The following is a 12,183-nucleotide window of genomic DNA, read 5'->3' on the forward strand; positions in this document are numbered from 1 at the left end:
AACCCCCGCACGCCCTTACATAACTTCCTTTGTAACACAATGTACTCCAAATTTCTTTTTCACAGTACTCCTTTAGCATTGATGCGTATGAATTCACGCGCGCTTCGTAAAGAAAATAGCTGCCAATGGGCGTTGTTTCAGGTGCAAAATTTGCCTGTTCCGTGAAATTCGCTCTTTCCTCGAAGGCCTATAATGAGACCGATTCTATGTTTTTCTTTCGGATTTTGCTTCCTCCTGATTTCCTGCGATTTACGTCTGCAGAAAAGAGCGCTGGCGAACGTACATCTCTCGAACCGAAGTGAACATACGCGCATATGTGTTTAGAACGCAAGAACAGTTAATAAAAACACAGATACAGGGGAATAAACATTATCGTCCATGCTCACTTGAGAGCAACATTCCCGTACTGTGAACTCATAAAAGTTGAGCAGGGTATTTGGTTGCGCCGTTTCTGAAATGGAAGCAGCCGGTACACTGGGCAACTGAAGTAATGTGTTTATGGGGTGGGGTTTCAATAGCGGAAGATAAGTACGTTCTCCTCGCATAATCGCGGCTGAGCCATTTAAAATCATCCCGGACACCAACACTGATCGCGTACGCTACCGAGCGCACGCCGACACACTGGCTGACACAGGCATTTATTGCTACAGCAACCATAACGCCAGCTAGCAACAAAATGCGCAAATGAATCGAGGTCGTCCGACTCAACAGCAAGGTCACAAGAGAATTTTCGCCCACGCTAGGCAAGGGGATACTCCGAAACCGGACAGGACGAGATGCGAACGAAGTTCTCCCACCACTTCCTCGCCCCGTTGGCGAAGACAGGAGCGCGCGTAGAGCAGTGCGCATGCGCCGAAATCCCAAGCCGTAGAGAGCGTCCTCTCCCGCGCTCGCGCAGCAGTAGTCACGTCATCCGTGGCGCTCGTCTCGCTGCGACGCCGGTGCCCTCCCCTGTTAACAAGTTGAAGCAACTAACCAGGGAGGGTGCATAACGGTAAAGCAAACCAAAGGAAATGTCGTGAGGCAAAGTCCCCACAATGGGCGTTAAACAGTAAAGAGCGACCTAACTGATACCAAGCTCGTGATAGAAATTTTCTCCTTCTTGTACAGACGCTTGCAGTGTAAAAACCGGTAGCTTGTTGCCTTGAAGGCAACCGCGAGTTAAATGCACACTCTCTGCACTGTGCTTTGGTTTTGATTTTGGTTTTGAGGAAGAGAGAGATTAAGAGAGAGAAAAAAAACTTTATTCTCAGTAAGAGCATGGCGATCCTCTAGGCTTACTTCAGCCGCTCCAGGGGGCCGGCAGTTTAAGTCTGTCGGCGACCTATTGCGCTCTTACCTTCGCCCATTAATGAGCGTCTGCGTCCGGGTTGGCGAGAACAGCTTCCCAGTTTTCAAGCGTGAGAGATATGACTAGATCGGCCGGAGGTGGATCCTCCGTGCAGTCCCAGGTTATGTGGGGTAAGGTGGCAGGCTCGCCGCACAGCTGGCGATACGGATTTACCAAATTGGGAAAGATACTGGAATACGTCCAGGAGCACGGATGAATAAAACTTGTTGCTGGGCGAGTTGGTGGCACATACTTGAAAAAAGATGTGGCGCAAAAGAGACGAGCACGGGTGGGAGACACGACAAGGACGAACGCTACTAACACTGGCTTTATTTTCCGTAACAGATGTCACTATATACTTGTACACATCGCATGCGCACATGACACTAGGGCGGCTCTGGGCTTCTTGACAGAAAAAGAAAAAAAGGGGAAAATTGATTACATATCTACAATCAAAGAGAGTTTAAGAAGAATGGAAGAAAGAGGTGCCGTAGTGGAGGGCTTCGGAATTGTTTCGACCACCTGGGGATCTTTAACGCGCACTGACATCGCACAGCACACGGGCGCCTTTTGCATTTTGCCTATCGAAACGCGGCCGCCCCTGCGTTTTGGTGAACTTGTAACTTGTATCAAGAGAACCAAAATATAACATAAAATGTAATTGAGGGACGCGAACGATGTGATGCAGTGAATGAAACCACGTCACAAACTGTGCGCAGAGCAAGACAACGAATATTTCAATGGCAGCTGATTTTTCGATTGTAAAACTCTTATATCCAACAGTCTGAGGAACTGTACGCCCCTCGCCTAAACGACGGCCAGAAGGTCCTGGCTTCTGGCGGCGTCTTCGGCCAGTTGGACGACTTTTGTCTGAATCTGCGGATCGGAGCTGAGTAGGCGAGCCTGCCATTGGTCAAGCGACTTTATTTGTTCTCTCTCCAGGAGGGCAATAGGGTATTTGCAAAGAATATGCTTGAGATCCGCTTTTTGGTGACATAGCTTGCATTCATTTGAATATTGTTCCGGATAATATACACTACACATAACCGGGTTCGGGAATGTATGAGTTCGGAGGCGTCAAGAGGTGGCCTGACTCTTTGTTAATAATTCTTCACCGGAGGGGGGGGGGGGGGGGGGGAGAAGGGGTACTTAGCTCTACTGAGCCTGTAATGTTGTGTGATCCCTCGGTAACGCAGAAGACGAAAAAGGTTTAACGGGACACTTAAGCTCCGCCTTAAAGGCATGACGCGGCAGCGTTAATGGTTATTTGATACTGTTTTTCTTAATTAGTACCTGTTTAAACTGCCCACTCAGTAGCGTAATAAGTAGGCACACACACTAGATCACCTTATTCAGCACAGGACACACAAGGTGTCCCTTTAACGTGTCGAACAAACGTGCCTCAACGGCCCAGGGGTAGCGTATATAACTCGTAACCCGAGGTTCATGAACTCGATTCGCAACTGATTTCCCCAGTCTTCTATTAATTGTAATTTGCTTTCCAGTCTTATCTGTCGTAATTTGATTTCAGTCATGCTACGACCCCACAGTCACAATTTAACTCGACTTTCAATAACTTTCATTTCAAGTATCAGCTTGTGACGTAACAACCCTCCCGCCCAATCCTGAATTAGTGTGACAATGCGCGTGGATTTTCCTCTGAAGGTCCGCTCTAACAATGTCACGTTAAAAAGGAGTGAGGGTAAGCTTGTCGGTAAACAGAACGCAGTGTGAGGGCAGTCGATTTTTTTTTGTTGCACCGGCTACACTCACCGGCTCATTCGGATACGCTCTAATGCTTTGTATACAAGCTTGGACCATTTCCCTCATCTGTGATGCTAATCGCCGCAAACTACGTCCGCAGTTAGGCTGCTGATTGGCGTTCCTGAGGACACCGAGGGGGCGCAGCGGATACCGGACAACACGTCGATTCTTTTGACCGGTCAGTGAACACTTCTTACTACGTGACGAAAATTCCACGATAAATATTCGCCAAGTTCACCTTACAGTCTTGCACAGCAAAGTCTTACTCAGCAAAAAACTGCTGCTTTCGCTTAGAGATTGGTTCTGGATAGATAAGGAAAATATCGCTATAAACAATTGCCAAGGCAATGCAGCCTTGAAGGGACAGAGGCGATAAAATTTTGCGTTGCCGTTTTTTTCCCCATTTACTGCAAACACTGCGCCACTGGGATGCACCAGTGGCTATAACAGGCACTTCTATCTTAGAGGTACACCCAAGAGAACTCCGTCCAATTACTGTAGTGAGATAAAATTGATATCGTGGATCTTTCTGGCTTGTTGAGGTTGCTCCGGCTGGAAAAGATAGTTATGAGCCAGAAAAACTGTATTTAAAAATCTCTCCTCAAGCCGAGTAAAACTCGCGACACGGTTTCCCAAAAGGACGGCTTGCCACCGTTTCGAAGTGAACGAAATTGGAGCTTTAAGTCCCGAGTCCGAGCCCGAAAATCGGTGTCGAGTCAAGTATTTGTCTTAAAAAAAATCGTCTGATAATGTCGACACCTGTCTCTTGCTTTTTGGCCTTTTCCACCTTACAAAATCCCCGTTTTAGCCGCAAATGATCTCTCTGATTTAGAACGCAGTGTCACTTCGATGCAGGCGAACTTCTATTTGACCTCAGTGTTCCATTAACCTCACCCTACTTTGTCTCTAAACATTGCGCACAGCGTCAGTATAGCTAGATTAGACTATGTGTTTCAGCGATGATCATAATACCGTCTATTGACGTGCCGCTTGTGTGTAACAATTTCGGCTTCAACATAAGTGATTCGGAGTATCGTGTGAAGCCACATCTAGGGAAATGCGCAATGCAGGCGACGTGTGTCTAAAAAATTTGGCAGACACTTTTAAGACTGCTTACGCGTAGTAATGCGAAAGCACTGCTGTCCGTGGGTGCCCTGACACCCACCCACACACACCCACAATACATTCGCCTGTATGACAGCACCCGGAATCCTGTACGAAGAATGGTTGCATCATAATATCCTGTATTTTGTACACACTCTATATTGCAGCCCTACCGCTATCCTTTCTTACTATCCCCCCTCCCCTCTTCCTATCGCCCATATAGAGGTCGGCCAGTTGCAGCATATATTGACTAACGACATGTAGACATGTATAGGACTTTCAAAAGTGGCGCTTCTGAGCTTGCTGATTTCGTCATACGGCCACTTGATGACGCCACCTGATTTTTTTTGCTATCACGTAAGATTTTCTGTACCATCTGTGAGTAAGCGCACACTCACATACGCTGCCGGCTTATGTCGTAATCCATGCGACTAGTAATGCTTTGCAATAAAACCTTCCTCGCACCCGTCCTCACATCTTTCTTGCCCGCCATTCCCCTCCCGGTCGTAGTTTCTTCTATACCTGCCGCTTGACGTCACCAGCCACATCTCTCGCGGGTCTCTCTGTTATTCATAAGTTGCGCCTACAAAGCGGATCACACGTGGTCGGATGACGCATGAAGATAAGTATTTATTTTTGAACTCTTGAATGTGTCAAGCGTATTGCGTTCCAAATGGGTTCTGAATGCGGTCTACCGGCCGCAATAGCGCAATGGTTAGAGCGCTCGACTGCTGACCCTGAGGGTCCGAGTTCAATCCTGGCTGCAGGGCCCCGCGTTTCGATGGAGGCGAAATGCAAGATGGCCGCATACAGTGCGATGTATATGAACGTGCAGAACCCCAGGTGGTCGACATTAATCTGGAAACGTCCACTGCGTCGCCTTAAATTTTCTTCTCATGCCGTGTGAGAGCAGCTGGGGTAGCAAGGTAAATCAGCGGTGTAGCACTCAAGTCGAGCACGATATGCTCCGTTTGACACGCTCTTGTCTGCACGTAAGGACAACGATGTTTTTGTACATATCAATATGGTCCTCGGTAACGGCGGGATGGGCCAACGGAGGGAAAAATGAGACTCTCCCGGAGCCGCGTTGCGAGCGGACTGGTTCCCGTCGTTATCGCCCGTGTGTCCGAGGATCCACGCGAGGCGGTTGCGCACGTTGCGCGCTGAGGGGGCTCCGATTATAAGAAGTAAACTGCTGTGCAATTAGGTGCGTCGAGCTCAGCTGCTCTCACATGGCATGAGCCAATCTTCATTAATAAGATCATGGCCGATGCCGCCTACACGCCAAACATCATCGGTAAATGGCTTTCTGGTCTTTACTGGCATCCAGGGGGTAATATTGACGCTGTGAAGTGCCCGTACTGTGGCAGTGTGTGTCGTGCTGACCTGTACCACCTAGTTTGGCATTATTCAGAGTTTCGCAAGGGACGTGATGACCTTGTCGCCAAGCATGGTTTTCCCACCGATGGCGAGGAATTTCGTGCATTGACCAGAGCCGGAGATAACGGCATCTGCGAAGATATAGACAAACATGCTAAGATAAGTGGCCTCTAGAAAGCAGTTTAAAGTGTGGCTAGACCACCCGTGCCGTCCCTTCATGTATCAATAGACCCCCAAGTAAAGGTTTTCCGGTGGTGTTGGTCCGGTGATTTCCAGAAACTGGATGCACTGCTTGAAGGCTTCTCGATGATATGACTTGCAGGCGAAGCGATTTAGTGAGAAACGAACTTTTATACAGGCTATTTACAGAGGGGTACAAACAAACGTCAGAACACGGCCACAACTATCCGCGGCCGGCATAGCCGACCGCCTGCACAGAGGCGAGGGACACCGCGTCCCAACAGTCATAGGTTACGATAAAGCCAATGCCTAGATTATTAGATAGCTTTAAAGAGCACTAATGATGTTAATATAATCCTTTCACAAAAAAACGACTTTCAAAGAAGGCTCTGTGGTTAGGGCGTTTAAACTGCCCCCCCCCCCCTCCCTCCCGATTAAACTTCCTAATCTCATCCGCCAGCCTGACTTTCTGCCGCCCCCTCCTACGCGGTCCTCTTGTAATCCAGTATGTCGCTCTTGGCGACTATCGAATATATAGCCTTCAAGTTACACGCAGTGCCAAAGCCCATTTATTCTTCTTGATTTCATTGAGGTGCCCTTAACCGCCTTCTATCCTTGGTCCACTCTTAACTTTTCTTTATTTTTATTGCCAGATTTCTAAAAACACTTCTGTTCCTTGGCCATTTTGTTTTCCGTAGCGAGCCGCGCTACCGTAAACATAATTTTATCCCTTTTCTTTAGCCGTCAAATCTCTGCTCTATACCTGACTACTAGCAATGTACACCTAATAGATATTCAGAGATCCTGATATATCTAAGTTCAAAGCAAGTCAATCATAAAATTACGGAAAAGAGAAGAGAGCGTTCAGGCACAGTGGTGCCGCCACCTTTGCGTCAAGAGTTCGACCACTCTGGAGCGAAAAGCAAAATCGTTCACATACGTGGTTCTCCAACTAAAATATTTGCTTTCAGAGGCATGATAATGGCGAGGTGACCAGCTATCCCACTATATCTTCATCACCATCGTTATTTAGCGATCTTCTTAAATGCGAATATATCTATACTACTTGCATCGCAAGTTCCGACAGATAGAAGTTATGTACTGCAACGCTCTGCAAGTTTCAAGCATTCCTTTTCAGTTCAACAGAAGGAGACGGCTGGAGATAGACTTTTAATGAGGGAGCAATAACTCACTGGCATCCACCCAAACGCAGCGATACAGCTACAAAGAAAAGATATACAGCTTTCACAGAAAATTCATGGTTAACGAAAAATTCGTCCTGGTCGGGGGCCAAGCTTGACTCTTCAGTACCAATATGATGAAAGAGGCTACCTCTTTTTCCTTGTGGTCTGCTTTCGTCGCCGTAATCGACCATCTTGTTCTGTAAACGTGTTTCTATTTAGCTAGTTTAGTACAACTAACGCTGCGAGAAGTGTTGGAAACGGCTTTGTGAACCTCCGCATGTTGTGCAGTTTTCAAATTTCTTACAGCTGGCAAGCGGCTGGAGAGCTTTCTCGAAACCTGGAAGAGACCTTATATTCAGTCAGCACTTTTTTCGCTTACCAACTCAGCGTAGTGGTCACCATAGAAATAGATCGCCGGACAAGAAGTGTCTGTTATGAAAAAACCTGGCGCTAACAAACGACGACACAGAGGGGACACAGCGCTGTGTCCCCTATGTGTCGTCGTTTGTTAGCGCCAGGTTTTTTCATAATGAACGTGTACCAACTAGCTCAACTTTTTGCCCTGTTGCAAGAAGTGTCTGACTGGGGCAGTCGCGACTTGCAGAGCTGCTATGCTGATACTCGTGCTCTTTTCTGGCCGCAGTCTTAATAGTGCTGACGCAGACATTGGATGTCTGTCTAGAGAGTCGTCTCTTGCGAGCCAGGGATCGGATAACGTGGACACCCCAGAAAAACAGCTGTGCGTCCATTCGCGAAGCAATACCATGTCTTGTTTGTTGATTCTTAAAATATGCAATTAAGAGTGTTGGTCTCTCATCCAAAATTACGCAGCCATTATTCAGCTTTGCTAACAGTACATACGTACACGGGTTTCACGGCCATGCTCACGATCTGCATAATAATTACAAGTATAATACTTTGTATAACACATTTGGCGAATCTCAGAGGCGACCTCCTACCTTCCCCACTTCCCACAGATACGCTCCTGTCCCATTTATACCCGAACCACTAGTACTCCAAAGCCGGAGGCAGGCACTAATAACTCTGTGTTCGTACCCTCGCCTTCATAGTGTTACGGGAGGAGGAGGCCTCCGCGCGGCCAGTTGGGCGGCTCCGACTCCATTTGTCTCTAGCAGGTGGCGAACAGCTGCCATCGGCTGATAAGTGTCCTCACTAAGGGGCTTCACCGGACATGTTTGATGCATGCCACTTAGTCCGGACGTGCCCAGCGACGGCTTCGTGCGCGAACACTTCCTTAGAAAGGCGGGCTTGCCATGGAACTGCGATGGTGACTAAAAAAGTGGAAGTTCGACATCTGGTGCCTTTATAGGCTTCGAAGCTTTCTGATCACACCGTGTCTCCAATAATTCATCTGACCTTCTCCTATATCACATATCTCCATTTTTAAAGCTATGCTATCTGACGCACTTTTCGAATAAAAAAAAACTTGCAAACCAGCTAACGGACATGTGCGCACCTTACGCACGTGCAACCAGATCACAACTTCAATGCATTTCTTGTGCAGAAGCTCCTAACACAACTAAATTCTCTGAAAAAAACACCGTCACGTCTTTAACTTGTCGTTTCATGCATTTCTACCTTTTGTTTATTCCAGAAACCACCACGGCTGAAGCTTTAAACGTGTCAGACAGCACGTCTTCCGGAGTGATGACGCCCTTCATTCAGAGAGCGAATACTCGGGCGCCATGACACAAGCCCTGTCGGAGCGGAGACTGTGATGCTCCAGTTTGAGCGCTCTGTTCATCGAAGCGTCTTGTTTGTTCCGCGTTGTAGAGTGCGATAATTTTCTCAGACTGTTCTTGAATTTACTTGGTGTATGCGCTGTGCTTTGAACCGAACTGCGTCATCCAATCATAACCAACTGTACGATGGGCGGCTCTTACCCCATCGCGATATGATTGGAAGGTAATTCCACCGGATTTCAGGCAAGCTGCCCAAGAAGTGCCTCTCACTAGTAGAAACGGCTAAAATGTGTGTATGTTTCTGTGAGCGCCTGCGCGCATTTCGAATACCTAATCTGGATGACAGAGCATGTCGTGTGTGTAGTGCCTAAGTCTAGCGAAACGTAAAATGCTCTTCTTTGACTGCCAACAAGTGTAGAACCCACATGGAGTGCTTAGGTATGGTGATGCTGACAATTCTAAGCTTGCTTTTACCTCCGGCTGCTTGAATTCATGTGTAATCCACTGCTGCGAAATCATTCTCATCTTTGTTGCCCTAGCCAGCCGAACAATAACAGTCAACCGTCTTGCACAACCAAGGCGTTGAAGGGGCGATGGAACAAAATTTCAGTACATTTTTTTACGTATTGCTTGCATAAAGTTAGTTATAGCGATGCTTTTAGCATCGGTCGTACCGCGTATATTCCGGTTTTAATTTTTTAATTAGTTCGCGAAAACAAAATCATGACGCTGATGGCGTCACCACAGAGCAGCGGTTTTAGCTGTGGGTGCGAGCTTGATGATTAGACAAACAGTAAATATTGCGTTAATAAATGAAGATACAATTTGACACGCTTTTTTCTTTTTATACTATATCACCAAAACCAACATGCTTTCCTTATGTAGAAGCACTACAAGCAAAGAACGAAAAAAAATCGCCATCAGAGGCTCTGGCTGTTGTTTGGCATCGAAGGACTTTCCTCCTCTCTCTACACATCTATGACGTAGCACGCGGCGCTTTTGGTGACACTCAATGTATCTGAGAACGCCTTGGCGGAAGTGATCTGGACGAACCATTTTATTATACAAGCGTTCGTTTAGGTTCGAAGGAAGGACGCAAACAAACAAGTCATTCCTTCCAGATTTAGCAGTGTACATGGTCAGCTTCCGGAGGAAACGCTGTTGACGGGAACGTGCCCCCAGTTTTACCCAATCAGTGTGTGGGAAGTGGCAGGGAACGATACGCGGAGGCGGCAGCAATACGCGTTACGCTAAATGTTGACAGTTTTTATAATGGCGCGTAGCGCTGCCGCTACAACTCAATGCCATCGTACGATCGTCTTTTGGGTGGATCCGCAAGCATACGGACGACGGAGCCCACAGGCCAAACAATAGGCCTCTGCCGGTCGGGCGGCGACCGGGGGAAAGTTGGTTCAACTTCAGCTTTTGTGCGGACGTGTGGATCCGGCCGGCGACCAGACTACTTTTTTACGTGATGTCTCGGGCCCTCCTCTTCGCTTCTTCCAGAGCAAGATGGCCGTCCGCCGATTGAAATCGGGAGCGAGGAGTAGGTGAAGGCAGCTGTGCCGCGAAATATATCATATTGGCCATATGTTCATATTACAGTAACGTACGTTGCCGGGCTAGTTGGCTTTACACTTTTGAAAAAGACATGGCGCTACAAGTACATACACAAACATGTGCTTCACTTTCGGAATAAACAGTTTGAAGGTGGAGCCTGTCCTTCATCTCATCGTCATTTTGTGTATGTACTTGTAGCGCCATGTTTTTTTTAATGTGTTGATCATATTACTTGTGTAAAGAGCGACTGCGAACTTCGCAGAATGAAGCAGCGGCAAGCGACAGTTCTTCTAGTAGAACACTCCAGTCGTCTACGCTGACAGAGTTGACAGAGCGCTTCTTCAAACTGACGCAAGACCTACGCGGAGGCCGCTTCACGAAGTGTTCATTTGGAGCTGTTGGTTGTTCTTGGAAGGGTTCCTAATTCCTGCGAGGATCATTACGGACAGCGGCGAGCCCACAGGCGTGTATAAGCTGAATAGCACAGTGACAAGTGTCCGCGTAGTGAAAGTGTTTGTGAGCGGAGCGAGGGCTCTGACGCGAAGTCTGCAACCCATTAGCGATTTTGGTGGCGGTCACTGTGCTTGAGAACTGCCGTGTGCGTGATGCGCAGAAGGATCAAATGTTGCGGGAGTTTGTGCACAACGCAAAGATACAAGGCGCAATAGTGGACAGGACGAAGGACGAACACGGACAAGGTGGACAAGCGGACAAGCGCCTTGCCCGTGTTCGTCCTTGGTTTGTCCTGTCCACTCTTGCGCCTTGCATCTTCGAGTTGCGCGATATGACGCGGTCTTGGCTGCTCGGCCTTTGGACTCTTATGCCGCGACAACACCAGCGTCGCCATCGTTCTGTACCTCGGGGCTCTGTTCAGTACATTTTATGATGACGGGTGCTCGGGTTACGAATGGCCGGCGGCACTGTGTAACCTGTGTAAAAACATCGGTGGGTAGTGGAAATGTCTCTTCGGGAACGTCGTTTTATTTAATTAATGCTAAAGCAATAGATCGCTTTGTCGCGCAGCAAAACCTTCTCCGCATGAGTGTGTCGTCCCATAAAGATAATTATAAAAAAGCTTGATTTTGTTACATAGTGCGTGATGAGATATTGCTAGGGGAAAAGCTTGGTTGATGAATTGTGCTTAAACGTGCAAATCACACTTTGACGTCACAATAGCCCCGTGTTTCGTTTCAGTAAAACTGTGCGCACGATCACGGAGTTCCGAGAAGATAAATGTGCAAGACTTTTCATTATGTTACATAGCGCGTGATGAGATCTTGCTGTGAGAGAAATTTGGTTGATTAGTTGTAATTACTTAATTAAACGAAAAAAATACACCTGCACGTCACAACAGCCACGGACGTCGACATAGCACCTGGATGTCGAAACAGGCATGGACGTCGACATAGCACCTGGACGTCGAAACCAAATTAAAGAACAACACAAAAATAAAAATAAATCATTAAACAGAACGCCTACTGGCGTCGTGGGAAAAACCCGTGTTCTAGAAAGTTCCATGTTTTCGCATCCTCCACCTAAGCAGGCTTAAATGCCCTCAATTTTTTTTTCTGCGGTTGATCTAGAGGTAGGCTTCCATGAGAATTTTTGTGGCGGCACTCAGGTGTCTAAAATCTAATATTCAAAGCCGTGAATCCTAAATCCTGCTTCTCACTGCTCGTTTGATTTCCTGGCAGGAGTGCCTGATTACAGTACGGAGCATCAATAGTCGTTCACACGGTGAAAGGGAATGAAAAGGGTGACAGTGCAGAGAAGGATTGGTCTGCTCCTCATCCAGTGTACTCAATTTTCTTCCCTTTTTTTTTTTTGAGGAGGGGCCTTTTGTTTCGTGTCTGCATCTGATCTAAAGTTCATTCGAGTACTTTTTTGACTCCAAGCCGCATAACATTCCGCGCAGCATTTGCGTGCTTACAGGTCAAGATGTGCACACCGTTTTTATTTATTTTTCGATTATATTGCC

General features: G+C 47.3%; 1 protein-coding gene across 1 annotated transcript in view; it reads left to right on the forward strand.

The window, feature by feature from the left end:
• Positions 1-9,388, forward strand: part of LOC144108591 (uncharacterized) — a 56,062-nt gene extending 46,674 nt beyond the window's left edge. Inside the window, exons 6-7 of the mRNA XM_077641788.1 lie at positions 3,195-3,272; positions 8,558-9,388. Of these exons, the coding sequence (XP_077497914.1) occupies positions 3,195-3,272; positions 8,558-8,652 (173 nt within the window). The 3' untranslated portion in view covers positions 8,653-9,388. The remainder of the gene's footprint in view (positions 1-3,194; positions 3,273-8,557) is intronic.
• The last annotated feature ends 2,795 nt before the right edge of the window (positions 9,389-12,183 follow it).

Source organism: Amblyomma americanum, chromosome 10 (assembly GCF_052857255.1).
Source record: "Amblyomma americanum isolate KBUSLIRL-KWMA chromosome 10, ASM5285725v1, whole genome shotgun sequence".
Lineage (NCBI taxonomy): Eukaryota > Metazoa > Arthropoda > Arachnida > Ixodida > Ixodidae > Amblyomma > Amblyomma americanum.